This window comes from Apodemus sylvaticus, chromosome 10 (genome assembly GCF_947179515.1).
Source record: "Apodemus sylvaticus chromosome 10, mApoSyl1.1, whole genome shotgun sequence".
NCBI classification, from domain to species: Eukaryota; Metazoa; Chordata; class Mammalia; order Rodentia; family Muridae; genus Apodemus; species Apodemus sylvaticus.
This window is the reverse complement of record NC_067481.1, coordinates 106428743-106449949: the sequence shown is the minus strand read 5'-3', so window position 1 is coordinate 106449949 and position 21207 is coordinate 106428743. Positions and strand designations below refer to the sequence as shown.

The 21207-nt window shown below is 48.9% G+C and overlaps 1 protein-coding gene across 4 annotated transcripts in view; it reads right to left on the bottom strand.

Annotated features, from left to right (window-relative positions):
* Positions 1–16420: 16420 nt before the first annotated feature.
* Positions 16421–21207, bottom strand: part of Snx29 (sorting nexin 29) — a 397982-nt gene continuing 393195 nt past the window's right edge. For all 4 annotated transcript variants that reach the window (XM_052197693.1, XM_052197692.1, XM_052197691.1 and 1 more), the window contains one exon: positions 16421–19651. In XM_052197693.1, the coding sequence (XP_052053653.1) occupies positions 19583–19651 (69 nt within the window). In that variant the 3' untranslated portion in view covers positions 16421–19582. The remainder of the gene's footprint in view (positions 19652–21207) is intronic.

The following is a 21207-nucleotide window of genomic DNA, read 5'->3' as shown; positions in this document are numbered from 1 at the left end:
CTCAGGCTGTTCCAGGGCAGATGCTGGTTCCAGGTAACAATGCAATCCAGCCACTCAAGGGCAAGGCCCTGTTTGTACATGGCAAAACATGGCCCCCTCTTAGGAATCCACACAAAGTCACCTTGTAAAGACGACTCTTGGGGGAGCCCGACGAGGGATGCCATCTGCTGGGGCCTGCCTGGGTGACGGGTGAGGCATGGGTGTCATGAGCCACACCCAAACAGGGGGCAGGAGGATGAGACCGCGTTCCAAGCTGTGCTGGGGGCAGGGACAAGATCATTTCAGTGTGTCTCCAGGGTGAGAAAATAGGCTGATAACTGCTTAAAATGGAGAAGGAGGGGGATCAGGCTCACTTAGGGTGGGTGGCCTAGAAAGGTGTGGCCTCAGCGTTGACCCCAGCATTAGCTGTGTGAGGTCCCAGAGTGAGGGGCAAGCAGAGTAAGAACACATCAGCACACACTGCTGCACTGCAGAGGATGAGGCCAGAGGGCTGAGAATTTGAAGCTAGCCTGGGCTACATAATGCCTGTTGGTTTCTGCGCAAAATGTCCTGTCTGCTCGCTGAGTTCGCTGGCACACGCGCTGCAAAGGGCGCGGGATGCGGTGGAGACGTGGGCCGCAAAGAGATACACCAGGCCAAACAGTTCCACATGGGACTTTTTTTAAGGTGGGGAAAGGGTAGCGGGCGGGAAGGAAGGAGAGAAAGAGAAAAGAAAAAAAGAGTGGGGAAGAAGCGCTGCCTGGTTATATACTGGAGGTGATGTAATTACAGGTAAAGGTAGGCTATGGAATTCTGGGTAAACGGTGGCTGTTGCCTTGGCAACAGACCTATATATTGTCTTGCCGCTCATATGACGTCATAAGCCTCGCAGGTCTCGGTACCTACAATGCCGATCTCTCTACAATGTGATCAGACTCACTTGCAGTCCACCTCCAATGGACAGGAAGGCAGTGGTCAGTTTCAGAATGCACCCCAAGTACAGCCGCTTCTCGCCCTGGTCAAGATGGGCTCCTTAATATGACTGTCAAACTCAGAGACAGCCCTTGTCTGCAAATGGATTACTCTGTGGTCTTGGACAGGCATGTATGCTTGTCTAAGACATGAAATGCTGCAGGCCCAGGCCTTCAAGGTTGTTAGAGATCAGCGTGTCAAATGCCCAGAGCAGCCTGCGGGGGAGTGCCAGCCACTCAGCGCTGCCTCAGAGCTGCCCTTGGTGGCATGCGTGCTCGTGCAGTGCACACAGAAGGTCAGATGCTCTGGCAGGGCCCAGGAGGCGGCTCCGTTGGTAAAGTACTTAGCTTGACCGGAGCTCAGTCCTCGGATCATATGTGACAATGCTAAACTTGGTGACACACGAGTGGATTTCCAGGTTTGGGGAGACAGACAGCAGACAGGCTGTCCTTTAGACTCACTGGCCAGCCAGCCTGGCCTATGCAGTCAGCTCTACACCTGTGAAAGACCCCAAGACAAAAAGAGGGTGGTGCCTGAGGAACTGTACTCACAGTTGTGTTCTGTCCTCCACACACATGTACACACGTGTGCACCAACACAGACACACACACACACACAAACAATAGTATGTTTGACTTGTGAGGACTATTCCATCATGACAATAGACCCTGGGGGGGTCACCTGAAATCATTTTCCAGGGAAGGCTAAGGCAGGAGAGGCTATGCCCTGCCTGGTGACCTTTCCCACACCTCAAGTCACCCTGGAAGCTCATGCCTGCTGCTTCCCAGCTAAGTGTCCTTGGGAGAGTCCAGGGTTGTTTGTAGATCTCCCAGGACCGCTCCTACCTCACAGGATTCTGTGAGAATTGTGAGTGCCTCGGGAGGGGCAGGAGCAGTGGCTCAGCAGGTAAAGGCATTTGCTTCAAAAGCTGGGCCACCTGGCTCCCATCCCTGTGCCCCCACACAAAGGGAGGAAAGGGAATCCAGTTCCACAGAGATGTTCTCTGGTTTCCATGCTTGTGCCGGGGCACATGTGAACTACCTACCCACATACTGCAGATATACATGGAATAATATCATGTTCCCACCTACACCCACAACAATAAATTTTACACATTTTTTAAGTGTGCAGAGGACCTGTTGAGATTGATCGGAAGGTAAAAGAACCTTCCACCAAGCCAAGTGCCCTGAGTTCAGTCTCCAAGATCCACAAGGATGTGCACGCACATATACACACAAATATATTAAGACTGTTTTAACGAAATAAAAAATGCCTAGGAAATTACAGTGCATTGTGTTACCTTACAGTGGGTTCCCATGGGCAGGGTCCCTCCCCCTTTGCATCTAGTGACAGCTAAGAAGAAACCTTTCCCCGGAGACATCCTGGTCCTCTGTCCATAGGGCGCTGGGGAGGAACCATTAGCTCAGGACTAACAACTCCTTAGCTCTGGTTCCTTACTAAGAGGGGCTCCAGGCTCTGGTCTTGCTAACCCTGAGTCTCCTGGCCACTAAGCACGCCCAGACCGGGAGCACCTCTGCAGAGACGAACCTCCTCACCATCCCCATTTATGATTCTCTGTGAAAACTCGGTTTCTGTCATGTGATTGGCAGGGTTCCTCACAGTGGCCTGTGGGCGTGCGTTCCATAGTAAATGTGGTGCTTGCAGCTTTGCATTTTGGGTTTTAGTTGTTGTTTGTTTGTTTTTTGTTTTGTTTTGTTTGTTTTGGTTTTTGTGATTTTTTTTCCTTTTGTTGTTTGTTTGCTAAGCAAACAAGTTTGTAAGTTTGGCTATGTGGCTGTCTTGGTTTGGTTTCTGTCAGGTTGCTATTTCACTCGGGCTGCAGTATGACATGGGAAAACATGCAGTAAAACTCATGGAAAATGGTGGAGAGAAAAAAAGCTTTCTGTTTTCAATGAGCTTAATAACTCAGCCCATGAGGTTGCTATAGCCTGGCCTTTAGAAGACTGCGGCTGAAGTGGAAACTTCTGGCTTTGGAAAGTCAGTTACAGCAAATGATGGTTTGCTGGAGCACACGGGTGAGAGGATGTCTTGCTGAGCAAACACGTGAGAGACTGTTTTCCTGAAGCAGACACAGATGAAAGGATGTTTGGCTATAGCGACATACAGAAGGGCCTGTGATGAGGGAGTATAAACACGACCCCTCAGACAGTAGGGGAGGGGCACTGGGCTTTGGTTTGCTTCACACCACTCTTTGATAACGCACGTGTAGTGTATTGGTTCACCTTACATGGTGCTGTTGAGCTCAACTTGTGGTAACACTGCCTTTGAGAGAAACTTGCCAAAGAACTGCTCCTGAGGTTCCTGAGGAAGCTTGCTGCTTCTGCGGCTTCATCTCAGGCCACTTGGCAAGCCTGGCAGTTTCTTTGGGATTGAGCTACAGCTGCTGGTTTGTGCCTGGTGTCTGCTTGCTAAAAGACTGGACTGTAGCTGCTGGTTTGTGCTTGATGTCAGCCTGCTGAGAGGACTGGTCTCCGCTGCTGGGTTGTATTTGGTGTTTGCTATGGGACTGAACTGCTGAGAAAGAAGACAGAGCTCACCCCTAAAGAACTGTTGCTAACAGGTCCACTTCCCCCATGTCCTAATAACTTTTCTCTTCCATATCTCTGCTGGTTAGTGGACTAGAGGAGAGGCTGAACCCTTATCCAAATTAGGTTGCAAAAAATGTATGCCTACATGATGCTCTGGCTTCACCCTTAGTGCCTGCCGGCTGGGAGCTCAAGGCTTGCTCTCGCTTGCCATTCCCTGCAGGGGTTAGGCTTGCTGTGGGCCTTTCCAGTTTTATTCTATTTTGGTTTAAGTATATGCATGTGTTTGTGTGTGAGTATGCACCACATGTATGTGGGGACAAGTAGAAGCCTGAGGAGGGTATCAGATCCCTGAGGTCACCTGATGTGGTTGCTGGGGACTGAACTTCGGTCCCCTAAAGAGCAGTGAACTGATGACCGTCTGTCCAATCCGAGGTTTAGCTTTTTGGTGTAAACAGAGTCGGGATGAACCCCTGGCCACACAGCTCCCTTTTCTTCAGTGTCTCTGAGTGGGACATTGTGCTTAGGTGGGTCTCCGATTTCATAGCCACAGCCCAGAGATTACTGCACAGATGAACCAAAGCCGACCTCGTCTCCCGCCATGGGCTCGCTACTGCATGTGGCGATGCAGTGGGCAGCCTGAGGCGCCTTGGTGATGTTGGGAAATGCTGTCTTGAGGGAAGATACTGAAAAAATAAATGCTGCATTTTTTGGTGCTTCTTTCTGTATGCTAAGTTGTCGAGTTGACCCCTTCAAGATAAACAATCATACTGAAGTCTTGGTGACATTTTAATTTAATTTTTAATCTGGGTGTGTATGTGTATGCACATGTGTGCACATTTGTTCAATGCCCATAGAGACCAGAAAAGGATAGCAGATCTCAAGTAACTCTTGTTAGAGGCAGCTGTGAGCCACCCCGTTGTGGGTGCTGGGAACCTAACTGGGGCCTGCTCCCGGAGCAGGCAGTGTACTTAACCATTGTGCCAGCTCTCTAGTCTGCAGTCTTATTGCCTTGATAAGTAAAAACAGCATTTCAGTAGATGGCTGTCCTCAGCAAGGCTCACACTCTGTGGGAATGTTGGCATCCACCCTTCAATTCTGTGGGTCCCTTTTCTTCATCATTCTCTTGTAGGCAATGTGAGAAGACAACAATCCCTAAACTGCATTCTCACAACACCCATACACACACACACACACACTCACACTCACACATTCACACACATACACTGACATACATTTACACACTCACACGCTCACATGCTCACTCACAAAACTTACTCACAAACTCACTCATATACCCACACACTCACATACACTCACATACCTAACATATTGACATACACTCATGCACTGACATACATTCACACACACACACATACACTAACATACACTCATGCACTAACATACATTCACACACACTCACTTAATCATACACTCACACTTATAGACACTCACATACACTCACACACACACATTGACATAGACTCATGCACTGACATGCACTCACACACTCACACTCACACTCAACCATGCACTCTCACTCACACACACTCACACATTGACATAGACCTATACAGTGACATACATTAGCACACTCATACATTCTTACACACTCATTCACATACTAACACACTCATACAAATTCACATACTAACTAACACATTCACATGCTAACACACACACTCACACACATTTGCATACTAACACATGCTCACACTCATACATTCTCATATACTCACATACACTCAAACTCTCAAACTCATACTCACTCTCATACACACACTCTCATACACACTCACACACACTAATTATTTTGTTATGTTTCAAAATCTTCTAGAACATACTTCTCTTCTAACTTTTGTCCTCCAGAATCTTAAAATCTGTAGAGTCAAAGTTAGTATTGTGTGCAGATTAAGTAAAACTTCTCAAAGGCATGTATATTTGCCCATTTTTTATTGTCATATTAAGATTTTAAATCAATTTTTAAATTTTGTGTGATAATAGCTCAAGTTTTCAATTTTTTCTAAATCTACACACAACTGTTGGGAGATAGGAGCCTCTGCTTCTGTAAATACTCCTTCAGCACACATTCCGCCTCTGTCTGTACAAGGTCTGGTCCCCCACTGAGGCTGTAGTCCCACTCTGTGTCCCTGGCTGTGTCACTACTGAATGGACACGTCTCCCTCCATCAGCCATGCTCAGCTCTTCTGCATTTCAGAGTGAGACTCAGATTCTAGAGAGACAAGGCTTGCATGGGGCGCATTACATTCGCATAACAGGTTAGGAGGATGGCCAGGCAGCTTTATTAGGTCTTATTTTAAGGTTTATCTTTATTTGAAATTATGTGTATATGTGTGTCTGTGTCTACACATGTTCTCACGAGTGTGGGTGCCTGAGGGGGCCACAAGCGCATTGGATCCCCTGGAATTACAGGTGGTCATGAGCCACCCGGTGAGGGGCTGGGGACTGGACTCAGGTCCTCTGCAAGAGCAGTAAGTCCTCTTAGCCGCTGACCATCTCTGCCGTCCATTTATTATGCCTTCCCATTCATGAACAAGGCATATGCTTCACTTAACCAGCTGTCTTGTAAAGATCTGCAGTTTTCTCCATAAAGAACATATTTGCATATGGTTTACAGTCTTACTGATTTTTTTGAGTTTTGAAATTTTCTTATCAAACCCAGCATATGTACACAACACACTCGCTCACACACACACACACGCACACACACCACACACACGCGCACACACACACACACACACACATGCACACACGCACACACACGCACACACACATGAAGTTAATGTCATTTATTTTCCTATCACGCCTCTCATCTTCTTTACTTTTTATAAAGGAACCAGAGAAGCCACGAGCCTAGTTGCACCTGTGATGGCGGCACTTGGGAGGCTGAGGCGAGAGGCGTGAGTTGAGACCACACAGTGACATCCATGGCCGGGTTTCAATAAATTGCTGATAGAAAGCGCCAGTCAACAAACTTTGGTGCTGGACCAGATCCAGTGTGCCGCTGCTAACCCAGAGATGAGCTGGATCACAGTCACACCCACCTCAGAGATCGATGGTTATAATACAGTCCGATGGCCTTTGCCAGCTCCTCACGACAGCAGTTTCTTCCTAGGGTGCCTTCAGCCTATTCAGTCTGGACTAGAGATGCTTTATTCGGGTGGCCAAACTTTCCAACAAGGAATAATCACTGTTAGTGAACGGTGTGTGTGTGTGTGTGTGTGTGTGTGTGTGTGTGTGTGTGTGTGTCTGTGTGTGTGTGTGTTTATATATGTCTGTGTGTATGTCTGTGTGTCTCTCTGTGTGTCTGCATGTATGTATGCTTGTGTGCATGTGTGGTCACACAAGCAGCACCCACCGTCCTGGCACTGTAAGTGTTCAGTACACACAGAGCACGTCTGAGTTCCAGACCAGAATAGAAACCAGTCTTGAGCATGAACTCTAATTTTTCTAATCTGTCCAAGCCTGGGCTTTTGTAGAAATCCAATGGCTTCGCCCATTTCCAATGACTGTTACGATTGAGTGGGATAGAACAGGGAGGGGGTGAAGTGTGCATAGGGAGCACAGGGGAGAGAATGGAAATCGACAGGGGAAACTCTAGGACATTCCAGAGACCCAAGACAAGGGAGGCTCCAGGAAGTTTATGGGGGTGCCTCTAGCTGCCACTCCTAGCAGTGGGGCATATGGAGCCTGAAGTGGCCACCTCCAGTAGCCAGGCAGGACCCCCATAGTGGAGGGATAAGGACACCAAGCCACCCACAAAACCTATGACACAAAATATGTCCTGCCTATAAAGTGCAGGGACAAAGATGGAGCCGACTGAGCGAAGGCCAGCCAGTGACTGGCCCAACTGGAGACTCATCTCATGGGACTCATCAGTCCCTGACGATGATATTAATGATCCGCTGCCATGCCTCAAGAACCTGGAATAACTGTCCTCGGAGAGGCTCCACACAGCATTGACGGAAACAGATGCAGAGACCCACAGCCAAACGCTAGTGGAGCTTAGGGAGTCTTGTGGAAGGATTGAGGGACACAAAGGGGCTAGGGTCCCACAGGAACACCAGCAGAGTCAGCTGACCTGGACCACCAACCAAAGAGCAGGCGTGGGCGGGAACTAGGCTCCCTACACACATGTCGCAGATGGGCGGCTTGGTTTCCATGCTGGACCCCAAACAACTGGGGTAGGCACTTTCCCTGACTCTGTTGCCTTCCTTTCCCTAACTGGGCCACCTTGTCTGGCCCTAGAGAGGATGTGCCTAGTCCTGCAGCAACCTGACATGGCCAGGGTGAGTTGATACCCAAGGAGGGCCCCCCTCTTCTCAGAGGCTGTGGGGGAGGTCAGGAGGAGGAGAGGGCTGAGGTCAGGATATAAAGAGAATGAATGAATGAATAAATAAGTAAATAAATGAATGGAAAAATATTAAGTGAGATTTTAAAAGTTGTTTTGTTTTTATTATTTTTGTGTGGAGGTGATGGAGTGGGGCGTGGCATGTGGATGCCAGAGCACAGCTCTGTGGCCTCCCCCCCCCCCCACCGTGGGTCTCCTCAGGTTTGTGCAGTGAGTACCTTTACCCACTAAGCCATCTTGCCAACCCATGCATGGGTTGGTTTTGTTTGTTTTTGAAACAAGGTCTCTGTATGTAGCCCTGGCTGTCTTAGAACTTATAATGAAGACCAGGCTGACCCTGAACTCCTAAAAATTCACCTACCTTTGCTTTCTGAGTGCTGGGATTTAAGTCCTGAATTTAGTAGGAGTGCACCACTAGGCTGGCCATTGCTTTTTAAAGCAAAATCTTGGTGTCAGCTGTCCCTGGTGCTCGTCCTTAGAATGGGAGGGGGCCCTCCTCAGCCCATGTCCTCCCCCCTCAGCCCGTGTCCTCCCCCACCCCCACTGTTTCCAGCCACCCCCCCCATACCCTTCTGTACTAGCCAACACCCCCTTTCCCACTACCAAGTCTTTCCGGTCCCAGTCCCTACCCTGCAGTCCCACCACCCATGGGCCGCAGCAGTGACACGCCCCTGTCTGAGGGAGAGCGATCAGGGACTCTCCATCCTGCTGAGGCCCCTGGGTTCTTTCAGCTCGGAACTCAAGCTGTTCAAGTTCAGACTGCTTTGGGTTAGTGGTGCTCCACCTCATTCCCTCCCTAGCCTCAGAGCACTGTGTCTCCAAGTACTGGCTTGTAGGCATTTTCTCACCCTCTTCTGTCCACTCCTAGTTAGTGTGGTTTCTTCTGCAGGGCCTCTCTCAGCAGACAGCAAACAGTAACGGGATTTTTGTTGTATGTTCCACGCTGCCAGCCCTAGGGCACCCCATTTATTTTGGTTGCTTCCTCTTAGCTATATTTTTTAATTTTCAGCACAAAGAACTTATTTTATTGTTGCACTTAATAACAAATAGTTATGACAAAGCACATGACATAAAGTTCATCTGGATTGTTACAAGTGATGCAGTCCAGTGGTATAAGCACATTCACAACATTGTGTGCCCACAGTGCCACCCAACCCCATGGTCCTCCATCTAGTTAAGGCACTGGACAGTAACTCCTGGCCCCGCTGGCCTCCTCTCTAACCTGCCATCTGAGTCTAGGCTTCTAATGAAAAGGGGATCATCAGGCTTTCATTCCGTACCAGGCTCATTTCCCCATAGTGCAGTGTTTCTGGGTTCTTTTGTTTTGAAGTAGGGGAGGGGTCTCAGCATGCCCTGGGGGAGGGGTCTCAGCATGCCCTGGGGGAGAGGTGTCAGCTTGCCCTGGGGGAAGGGGTGCCAGCATGCCCTGGGGGAGGGATCTCAGCATGCCCTGGGGGAGGGGTCTCAGCATGCCCTGGGGGAGGGGTCTCAGCATGCCCTGGGGGAGGGGTGCCAGCTTGCCCTGGGGGAGGGGTGCCAGCTTGCCCTGGGGGAAGGGGTGCCAGCATGCCCTGGGGGAGGGATCTCAGCATGCCCTGGGGGAGGGGTCTCAGCATGCCCTGGGGGAGGGGTCTCAGCATGCCCTGGGGGAGGGGTGCCAGCATGCCCTGGGGGAGGGGTGCCAGCATGCCCTGGGGGAGGGATCTCAGCATGCCCTGGGGGAGGGGTGCCAGCATGCCCTGGGGGAGGGGTGTCAGCATGCCCTGGGGGAGGGGATGCCAGCATGCCCTGGGGGAGGGGTCTCCAGCATGCCCTGGGGGAGGGGTGCCAGCATGCCCTGGGGGAGGGATCTCAGCATGCCCTGGGGGAGGGGTCTCACCATGCCCCTCCACTCAAAGACTGAATGGCATATCCAGCTGCTGGCAGATGCATTGCCCATCTTTTCCATCTTTTTGGTAACTGCGGTCTCACTGGAGGGAAAATGAGCTGTCAGGGAGCTTTCTCTGGTTGGTTACGGTGACCATCTTGTATGTTTTGTGTGAATATGTGTGTGTTATTCTCCTCATATATTACATCCTGACCAAAGTTTCCCTCCCTCCTCTCCACCCCACCACCCACTCCTCCTCTGGTTCCCCATGGAAAAGCACCCCCTTCCGCCCACCTCCCGGGTATCAATCAGCCATAGCATACCAAGTTGTGGTAACACAACTTGGACAAGGCAACCCAGTGGGAGGGAAAGTCGTACCAAAAGCAGTCGAAAGAATCAAAAACAGCTCCTGCTCCCACTGTTAGGAGTCCCACAAGAAGACCACCCTACACAACCATGTGGTTCAGTTCCTGTGAGCCCCTATGGCCTCAGGTTAGCTGATTGTTGGTTTTCCCTGGTGTCCTTGTTCCCTCCGGCTCCTACACACCTTCCTCTCCCTCTTCCGAAGGATTCTCTGCGCTCCTCTGAATGTTTGGCTGTGGGTCTCTGCATCTGTTTCCATCAGTTGCTGGGTGAAACCTCACTGAAGAAAATTATACTAGGCTCCAGTCGGCAAATACAGCAGAGTATTGTTGAAATTATTATTTTTTGACTTTTTTTTCCCGGCCAGTTGTGTTTGGTTTTATCTTAGGCGGCTGTGCTATCCACTCTATGTGTCTGGCCCTCTAGGCCACTGAGTCAGCTTCCCCTCACGGTGTGGGTCAACTGTTGGTTGGCCACTCCCACAATGTCTGAGCCACCTGTTCCCCTGCACATCTTGCAGGCAGGAAAAAGTGTAGGTAGGTTGGTGTCCCAATCCCTCCACTGGAACCATTGCCTGCTGAACGGGAGATGCCAGTTCAGGCTCTGTACCCCCGTCACTAGGAGTATTAGCTAGAATCACCCAATTCCAGTTATCTCACCAGTAGTCTCTTCCTCCATCTTCCCCGACCTGATCCCTCCAGTTCCCATCCCTCCCTGCCCCCATCCACCCACAATAACTATTGACTTTCCCCATCTCTGGGAGATTCATGGATCCTAACCTTGAACCTTCCTTGTTTCTTGGGCTTTCTGGGTCTGTGAACTGTAGCATGGTTATCCTTTACAGCTAATGTCCACGTTTAAGTGAGTACACACCATGCTTGTCTTTCTGGGTCTCACTGAGAATGGGTTTTTTTTTCCCTAGTTTCATCCATTTTCCTGCAAATTTGATTTTTCCATGTTTTTGTTGGATATTTTATTTACATTTCAAATGTTATCCCCTTTCCCAGTTCTCCCCCTTCCGGAAACCCTCTATCCCATCCTCCCTCCCCCTGCTCCTATGAGGGTGTTCCTCCACCCACTCTCATCTCTCTGTCCTCAATTCCCCTACACTAGGGCATCTATCAAGCCTTTATAGGACCAAGGACCTCTCCTCTCATTGATGCCTGACAAGGCCATCCTCTGCTACATATGCAGCCAGAGCCATGTGTACGCCTTGGTTGATGGCCTAGTCCCTGGGAGCTCTGGGGAGTCTGGTTGGTTGATATTGTTCTATGAGGTTGCAAACCCCTTCAGCTCCTTCAGTCCTTTCTCTAACTTCTCCATTGGAAACCCCATGCTCAGTCCAATGGTTGACTGCAAGAATCCAACTCTGTATTTGCAAGGCTCTGGCAGGGCCTCTCAGGACACAGCTATAGCAGGCCTTTCAGCAAACATTTCTTGGCATCCAGAATAGTGTCGGGGTTTGGTGACTGTTTATGGGATGAATCCCCTAGTGGGACAGTCTCTGAATAGCTTTTCCTTTAGTTTCTTCTCTACACTTCATCTCCATATTTGCTCCTGTGAGTACTTTGTTCCCCTTCTCAGAAGAACCGAATCACCCACACTTTGGCCTTCGTTCTTCTTGAGATTCGTGTGGTCTGTGGATTGTATCTTGGGTATTCAGAGCTTTTGGGCTAATATCCACTTATCAGTGAGTGCATACTATGTATGTTCTTTTGTGATTGGATTACCTCACTCAGAATGATATTTTCTAGTTCCATCCATTTGCCTAAGAATTTCATGAATTAATTGTTTTTAATAGCTCAGTAGTTAGTACTCTATTGTGTAAATATACCACATTTTCTGTATCCATTCCTCTGTTGAAGGACATCTGGGTTCTTTCCAGCTTCTGGCTATTATAAATAAGGCTGCTGTGAACATAGTGGAGCATGTGTCCTTATTACATGCTGGAGCATATTCTAGGTATATGCTCAGGAGGGGTAGAGCTGGGTCCTCAGTATTATGTCAAATTTTCTGAGGAGCCTCCAAATTTTCTGAGGAGTGGTTTTACCAGCTTGCAATCACAACAGCAATGGAGGAGTGTTCCTCTTTCTCTACATCCTCTCCAGCATCTGCTGTCACCTGAGTTTTTTATTTTAGCCATTCTGGCTGGTGTAAGGTAACATCTCAGGGTTGTTTTGATTTGCATTTTCCTGATGACTAAGGATGTTGAACATTCCTCAGTTGAGTATTCTTTGTTTAGCTCTGTACCCCTTTTTTAATAGGGTTATTTGATTCTCTGGAATCCAACCTTTTGAATTCTTTGTATATATTGTATATTCACCCTCTATCGGATGTAGGATTGGTAAAGATCTTTTCCCAATCTGTTGGTTGTCGTTTTGTCCTATTAATAGTGTCCTTTGCCTTACGGAAGCTTTGCAATTTTATAAGGTCTCATTTGTTGATTCTTGATCATAGAGCATAAGTCATTGGTGTTCTGTTCAGGAACTTTTCCCCTGTGCCCATGTGTTTGAGGCTCTTCCCCACTTTCTCCTCTATTAGTTTCAGTGAATCTGGTTTTATGTAGAGCTCCTTGATCCACTTAGGCCTGAGCTTTGTATAAGGAGATAAGAATCTCGATTTGCATTCTTCTGCATGCTGACCTCCAGTTGAACCAGCGCCATTTGTTGAAAATGCTTTTTTCCACTGAATGGTTTTAGCTCCTTTGTCAAAGATCAAGTGACCATCAGTGCGTGGATTCATTTCTGGGTCTTCATTCTATTCCACTGATCTTCCTGCCTGCCTCTGTACCATTGCCATGCAGTTTTTACCACCATTCCTCTATTGTACAGCTCGAGGTCAGGGATGGTGATTCCCCCTGAAGTTCTTTTATTGTTGAGAATATTTTTGCTTTCCTGAGTTTTTTGTCATTCAAAATGAATTTGCAAATTGGTCTAACTCTATAAAGAACTGAGTTGGAATTTTGATGGGGATTGCATTGAATCTGTAGATTGCTTTCAGAAAGATAACCATTTTTACTATATTAATCCTGCCAATCTGTGAGCATGGGAGATTTTTCCATCTTCTGAGAACTTCAATTTCTTTCTTCAGAGACTTGAAGTTCTTGTCATACAGATCGTTCACTTGCTTGGTTAGAGCAAGTGAAAACCAAAGTATTTTATATTATCTGTGATTACTGTGAAGGGTGTCGTTTCCCTAATTTCTTTCTCAGCCTATTTATCCTTTAAGTAGAGGAAGGCCACTAATTTAATTTTATATCCAGCCACCTTGCTAAAGTTGTTTATCAGCTTTAGGAGTTCTCTGGTGGAATTTTGGGGGTCACTTAAGTATACGATCATATCGTCTACGAAGAGTGATATTTTGACTTCATCCTTTCCAATTTGTATCCCTTTGACCTCCTTTTGTTGTCTAATTGCTCTAGCTAGAACTTCAGGTACTATATTGAATAGATATGGAAAGAGAGGACAGCTTTGTCTAGTCCCTGATTTTACTGGGATTGCTTAAAGTTTCTCTCCATTTAGTTTGATACTGGCTACTGTTTTACTATGTTTAGGTATGGGCCTTGAATTCCTGATCCTTCCAAGACTTTTAACATGAAGAAATGCTGAATATTGTCAAATTCTTTTTCAGCATCTAATGAAATGACCATGTGGTTTTTTCTTTATGTAGTGGATTACATTGATGGATTTCCATATATTGAACCATCCCTGCATCCCTGGGATGAAGCCTACTTGATCATGGTTGATGACCATTTTGATGTGTTCTTGGATTCGGTTGGCAAGAATTTTTGAGTATTTTTGCATCGATATTCATAAGAGAAATTGGTCTGAAGTTCCCTTTCTTTGGTCTTTGTGTGGTTTAGGTATAAGTTAATTTTGGCTTCATGGAATGAATTGGGTAGTGTTCCTCTGTTTCTATTTTGTGGAATAGTTTGAAGAGTATTGGTATTAGGTCGTCTTTGAAGTTCTGATAGAATTTTCCACTGAACACATCTGGTCCTGGGCTTTTTTTTGGTTGGGAGACTATTAGTGACTACTTCTATTTCTTCAGTGTTTATGGGACTGTTTAGATGGTTTACCTGATCCTGGTTTAACTTTGGTACCTGGTATGTATCTAGAGAATTGTTCATTTCATCCAGATTTTCCAATTTTGTTGAGTATAAACTTTTGTAGTAGGATCTGATGATGTTTTGAATTTCCACAGTTTCTGTTGTTATATCTTCCCTTTTCATTTCTGATTTTAATTTGGGTACTATCTCTGTGCCCTCTGGTTAATCTGGCTAAGGGTTGGTTTTTTACTTATTTTGATTTTCATTTTTGTGGGGTTTTGTTTTTGTTTTAGAGATTGAAAGGACATAAAGCTAGGTATGTAATGAGGTAGGATCTGGGATGAATCAAAGGAAGGGAAAAACATCAAATATATGAAAAACATTGTTTTTAATGAAAAGTTAAAAAAAGAGAGAGAGAGACTGTTGTAGAGGGAATAATAGTCACCTGGAGGGTCAAAGGTTTATTTTGGGAATGAGCTTGAAGTTAGACCTAATAGATGAATGCATGAGGCACAGAAAGCAGGGATGGACCAGCACATGCAAATGGCCTGGGGCAGATAGAGATGTGGTTTGCCTGGGAATGAGACCAGGAATCTGGGGGCAAAGGGAGTAAGGGATGAAAGACCGAAGGTAAGTTGGAAAAGCAGGCTCAGTCCAACATCTGAGATAGAATTGAAGGCCTCAGTAGAGCCAGGAGGGCCACATAGCTCCTCACAGCACCTGGTGCAGGTCCCCATTGGAAGCTCAAGGCCCATGAATCTGCTGTGTGTAATACTTATGTTGCTGCTCCTACTGCTGCGGTCCCCCCTCCCACCTCAGCTTCTCAACATGACCCATCCCAGGAGGGCGTATGGGGAAGGCCTGGTCTAGACTTCAGGAGCAGCTGCTCTGTAAGGGGTACAGTGACTGGTTGAAACACGTCTTCTAAAGGTGGTGATGCTATTTAGGACCTTATTGCTGCCAGAGTGAGTCTTCCAACATGACTGTACTGTGCTTAGGACAGTGTCCTAAGCAGGCCTCTGACTGGGTAGACAGAAGGCTCTTACTGTATACATAGTAGACTAAATTCAGCATTAGGAGTTTCTGAAGGCAGACTTCTGTTTACCCAGACCTTGCTAATCTACCCTCAAAGGTCAAATACCTTAGGCAAGGGCATCTAGTCAGTCCCAACAAAGGTCCAGACCTGCTATTTTAGAAAATCTACTTGACTTTTCTACCATTTTGCTGCTTACCCCCCAACCCCCCCACACTGAGAGATAGCCTTGGCATTTTGATCCCCAGCAAAACTTTCTACCCAGCAAGTGGTTTGGTGCAGTGGTTTTACTGTGCCCTCATTTAAAGGACACACTGAAGACCAGGAACTGGGATCTGAAGCAGAGGCCATCAAGACAGTGGACCTGAAGCCACCACCATCAGACTGGGATCTGAAGCAGAGGCCATCAAGACAGTGGACCTGAAGCCACCACCACCAGACTGGGATCTGAAGCAGAGGCCATCAAGACAGTGGACCTGAAGCTACCACCAGACTGGGATCTGAAGCAGAGGCCATCAACACAGTGGACCTGAAGCCACCACCATCAGACTGGGATCTGAAGCAGAGGCCATCAACACAGTGGACCTGAAGCTACCGCCATCAGACTGGGACCTGAAGCCACCACTGCCAGACTTCCTCCAATGACCAAGGTGGCTCCTGGACTTCAGCTTCTGATGCTTTTTAGTGGTGGTGGTGAGGGTGGTGTGGATTTCCCCGGGCTGAAGGCAGACTAGCTAGAGAAGGCTGTGTGTGTCTGGCTCATCTCCCAGGATGCCCCTGGCCTCTCCTGGATTGACATATTCAAAAGTCTACGCAAGCAGGACTTGCCTTACTGCCTCCTCTTCACTCCCTTCCATGACGCCCCGATGCCGTGAGAAGCAGTAAGCACAGCTGTGCAGGGAACGTGAGGACTCAGAGGGAGCACGCGCCCCTTCCTTACGTCCCTGTGTCTACATGGTGTGGAAAGGAGCCTGGCATGAGGATGGGATGAGTCTTTTTTCTGTGTAAGATTATTATTCTACATTCCACTTTACCAAGATCAGTCTAAAACTACAAGTGATTCCCAATGTTTAATTCACCAAAGCTGTGTTGGCTGAACCACATCTTGATATGTAGCGTCGCCTGAAGTGATAAATGAACCTTCTAAACTTTAGAGGCGTTCTTGTGATGTATATATAGTTCACTAAAATTCCAGCTGTCAATAAAGGATCTAGACAAATGAACCACAGAGAAGAGAGTCTAATTTAGAAAATGCCATTTTAATCCCCTCACTGAAAAGGCTTCTCTCAACCAGATTGTAACAAAATCCACAGCTTATTCCAAAAGAAAAATTTAATACAAGAGATTTTAGAAAATTAAACATATTTGTTTAAAAATTCTATTGTGTAAACCTTAACATAAGAGGGGAGACAGAACAGCACATGCTCAGATCTCTGGGCTCCAGACAGGGCTGCAGCAGCCGCAGAGACCTTTGCAGGGTGGATGAGATAACAGACCAAGGCCTTCACTCCCTGGAGGTCCCAGCTCTCAGGCCCTCTTCCCAGGTTCTCAGCAACCCTGGTTCCTGTGCAGACCATTGTCATGTGGCCCATGTCCCAATTCTTGCTTGGTCTTCCCAATCTGTCCTACTGATGAAAAAGAAAACAAAAAACCAAACTTCCCTGTGGTCAAGTGGGCACCTCCTGGTGAGGCAGAGCTGAGCAGGCAGCGGGTGGCGGGCACTGGAACAGGAGGTGAGATGTCTTCAGAGCGGGAGAACATGGCCCCGGGACAAGTGAACCCCAGGCCCCCACACGGCAGCCACTCTAGCCCAGCCGCTGTGCCCTCTCCCCTCCCTATCCACTGCCTAGACTTTACTTCAGATGCATAATGGAGACCACACATCACAGCAACAGGACCTGAACTTTTTGGCACAGAAATATTAGATAAAATATACAGGGCTACAGTTGTGCAAAGTTAGCAAAACCAACCTAAACAGCAAACACTTAACACTAGCTTTAGTGAAATAATGCACGATAGTTTGGAGAATGTTTGTTACAATAGACCTTGTTCGTAAGGAGGCACCTGCCTTCTGGACACAGCTCCCAGGCCAGGACGTGGCTCTGGGGTGGGTAGCAATGTCTCTAAGTGGGAATGTTGGGCAATCAGGACTGTTATTGCCATGGTCATGAGGCCACTCCTTCTTGCATGCTTCTCAGACAATAGAGCAGGCAGGGGCAGGGCACCATGGAGAGACTGCCTGCTCCTGAGTCTTCCCGCTGGCAGAAGATCTAAGTCTCTCAGGAGTCCCTCAGTTGAGCATATTGGGTGGGTGAATGCACATACAGGCTGCCACCATGAGGGAGTGTGGTGGTGGACCTAAGAGAACAGGGCCCAGCCTCTCCTCAGGGGCCAGTTGTGTCTACAGGTTACACAGACAGATGGAGCAGGAATAGATGACACAGTAAGCAAGACCCAGAACACTGTGACCTGCCCTCAGGACATGTGAACTCATAGAAACAAAGTTTTAACAGCCACAAGAATGCCAAGGCCACAGTCAGGGGAGAATTAGGAAACTGGCTCCTGAACAGCTGAGGTTGTGTCAGACCAGGTGGCTACGACTCTGCATTCTCCTCTGGACTGGGCCTCAGATCTGAGGAGCACTGTGGGAACGGCCTTCCATCACCTGACCCTGCCCTGCCCTGCTCTGTCTGAGTGCAGACATGCTCTTGTGAGGTATAAGTCAGGCAACCTGGAACCAGGAGTTTGCTGGGTTTCTGTGGAAGCAGTGAGTGGGCGAGGCTAGAGTGAGGCTTGCCGGAGAGCTCTTGTCCAGCACTCGCAAGGCCCTAGTGTCAATCCCCGAGATGGGGAAATGGACTGGGTAGGAGGCCGATGTCAAGCAACCAAACCAAAGGGCCTGCAGAGTCCCTGGAACCAAGCCTTTGTATTCACATTATGGCAGAGTCAGGCAAGTTCCCCATAATTAATCCCAGAAAACCAATGCCTGAAGTCTGGGAGCCTGACTGCCTTTCCTTCCTTCCTTCCTTCCTTCCCTGATTTAACTGCCGGTGCTGAATGTGAAAGATGGCTCTATATATGCCCTGTTTGCAGTGAGAGAGAGCCCAGACTCTTAGTGACATGTTAGGCCAGGTGTCCCAAAGACCTGGTGCTCAGGACGCTGCTGTGGGACATGTGGGCGGCGTAGCAGGATCCTACATCTCCTGCTCAGGCTGCCTTCCACCACCCCTTGGTAGACGCCACTGTGTACTCCTTCCTTGGCAGGCAGAGAAGTGCACACTGCTTGGTACATGGTCCCTTTGGCAAGCCCCTCCACACTGCACGCAGACAGCCAGGAGGTTCTGACCTAGAAAGGCAGAGCACCACGGAAGTGGCTTCTGAGAATGGGGGCGGGGCAGCCTTGATGGCAGAGGAAGGCAGAGCTGTGGGTCTTACCCCACCCCATGCCTGCGAGCCCTGGACTCCAGGATGGGACCCTGAGACATGAGCGATAGAGCTACATCTTGTGGGGACACAGCATTCTGCTCCCACTGAGATGTTAGGGGACAATCATTCTCTCTTCAGTTCTGGCACCGGGTCTGAGAGCCTAGAGGGCTAGCCTTCCACAGTAATGCCCAGAGCCAAACCTCTAGTGACTTGAGGTTACAGCCACCAATTCTCAGGTCAGAGTTCTCAGGCTGCTGCTGAGGGTTGTGCTGGTCCAACTCGCTGTCCTTGCTGGGGCAGCGTCCGGTTTCCTGTATGGACGTTGCTTCCTGGAGCCAGCACGAGGAGGGAAGGGGAAGTTCCTCACGAGCCAGTCACTGCCAATTGCCTTTGCCAGGCCACTAGATGGAGAAATCATATCCATACATGCCATGTGGCAGTGTTCTTGGTGTCCACACAGGGGGAAGAGGACAGGGAAGGAGACCCCATCCCCCACTGCAGCAGGCAGCTGCAGCGGGAAATTCCAGAGTGTAACAGTCATTCTAGTTCCCACGTGGGAAAGCGTCACAGGAGGCATCTGAAGGATCCTTCAGCCATGTGTTGGGCATCTCAGCCAGGGGTCTGGGCCCAGCCTGGCACCCACTGTCCTGTTGGCAGAACTGGAGGAGGAGACAACCATCCCCGGCCACCCTGGGGGTAGTGACAGTGCCCCCATCTGTGTCTGTCCAGCGAGCAATGCCTTGCTCTAAGGACAGAAACCCAGCAACTAAAACTGAGCAGTTTAATTGGGTGGCATGTGGCAGCAGGAAGGGTGTGTTCTCTGTTGGGGACATGGTCATCCTGCCAAGGTGTCCAGGGCCAGCGGCCACGGCAAGGTTGAGCACAAAGTGGCTGAGGGCTGAGAGTCCACTGAGGTCAGAGGTCACCACTCTGAGGCTCCACGTTGCGCACCTCCCTGGGATGGCCTCGAGACAGCTTAGGGAAGCGGGTAACTACTTTGGGCCTGGTGCTCTTGTTCAGCGGTTCTCCAGGTGGGGTGATGTCCCTGCAAGACAGGAGGAGGTCTGGATGAAGTCAGAGCTTAAATGCAAATGGCTCAGGCAGGGAATGGAGCCACGTGAGCCCACAGAGACCACATGGAGGGAGGAGTGTCTGGTCAGCTCCCACTGGTCAGGGTAACTGGAGGAAATGAGGAATCACATCAGTGTATATGTTTCTCACTTTTTAAACAGCCTGGAAGGCCCACTCAGCCGGGCCTTGTCTGAGCTAGCTCTAGGCTGCAGGCATGACCCTGTTCTGAGGCCTTCACCAGCCAAGTGCTCTGTCACACATCCCTCCATCTCGGAGCGAAGCCTCATCCCAGAGCCAAAGGTAACACGTTTGCTCTGATACGCCTGCATCCAGGGCTGCAGCAGCCGTGCAGTGATGTTCAACAGAGTCCTCTGCCGGTGTCCACCCAAGAGGATAGTCAGGGCATTTGCCAGGGTTTGGTGGCCAAGGCATGGTTCACGGCCTTGGGGGGTGGGGCTGGAGGCTGCCACATGACATGGACGGGCCCAGAGCCAGGCTGCAGATAGGTGTTCAGTGGACGGATCTATTCTTAGATTCTCAGACATAGCTCAGGATGCTCTGGAGACCCCTTGGGAAGAGGGATGTATGTGGGGTACAGTCTCAAAGCTTTTCTTCCTCCTCACCCAGTCCAATAACACTAATTATCAAACACCTACCCACCAGGATAGCAAACAGTAATGCAACCTGTTTCAATGTCTTGGAGGAAATGGATGGCTACCACTTAAGGCAAAGTGGTAAAGGCATAACCTACTATGTATATAAAAGTATGGGAGAAATGTATTCGTTCCCTCACAGACTCAGCCCTACTCTGAGTGGATCATGGAATCTCTCCTCTTTAGCTGCATCTCTGTAACCAGCAGCAAGAGCCTTTCTCCATCATGGTCTATAAAGGATGAGGAGGCAGAGGCCCTTGAGGATGCGCACACGGTGGGGATATGTTGACATGAGGGATCAAAACAATCATGGTATCAGCTCCAGCAAGTCTTCCTGGCAGAGGGGGTAGCAAAGGAGAGTGAGGAATGGGGACAGCTGCTAGGGTACCAGAATAGGGGCGTGAGGTGTGGAGCCACACTGCAGTCTAAAGCTGCTGTGGCTGTGCTGTGCCTGCCTCTATCCTAGCAGCCCTAGGATGCATATACATTTGGGCATGGAAAACAGAGGAGAAGCCAGACAGTCTGGGAAACATGGCTACCTGACCTAATTCCAGCCTCACATGGGTGACTCTCAGTGATGTCCCTTCTCATAAAATCAGTGCTGATGCTGAGCCTGGTCCCTCAGTTCCAAGGCTTCAGTGTAACTCAACCAGTAGTTTTCAAAGTCTAGCAGCAAATCCATCCACTGAAATCACCCCTAAGTTTACAACTTCGGCCTGGGCTCTGGGCACGTGCCTGGGCCAATCTATTCCACATGGCCGGCAGGGGCATGCAACCACATGGACAAAGTCTGCCTCCAGCTTGCTCTCCAGAGAGGCTGGCAGGACTCACAGTGCTCCTTGCAGGGGCAGAGCCTGGCAGCAGGGCTCCATCATCC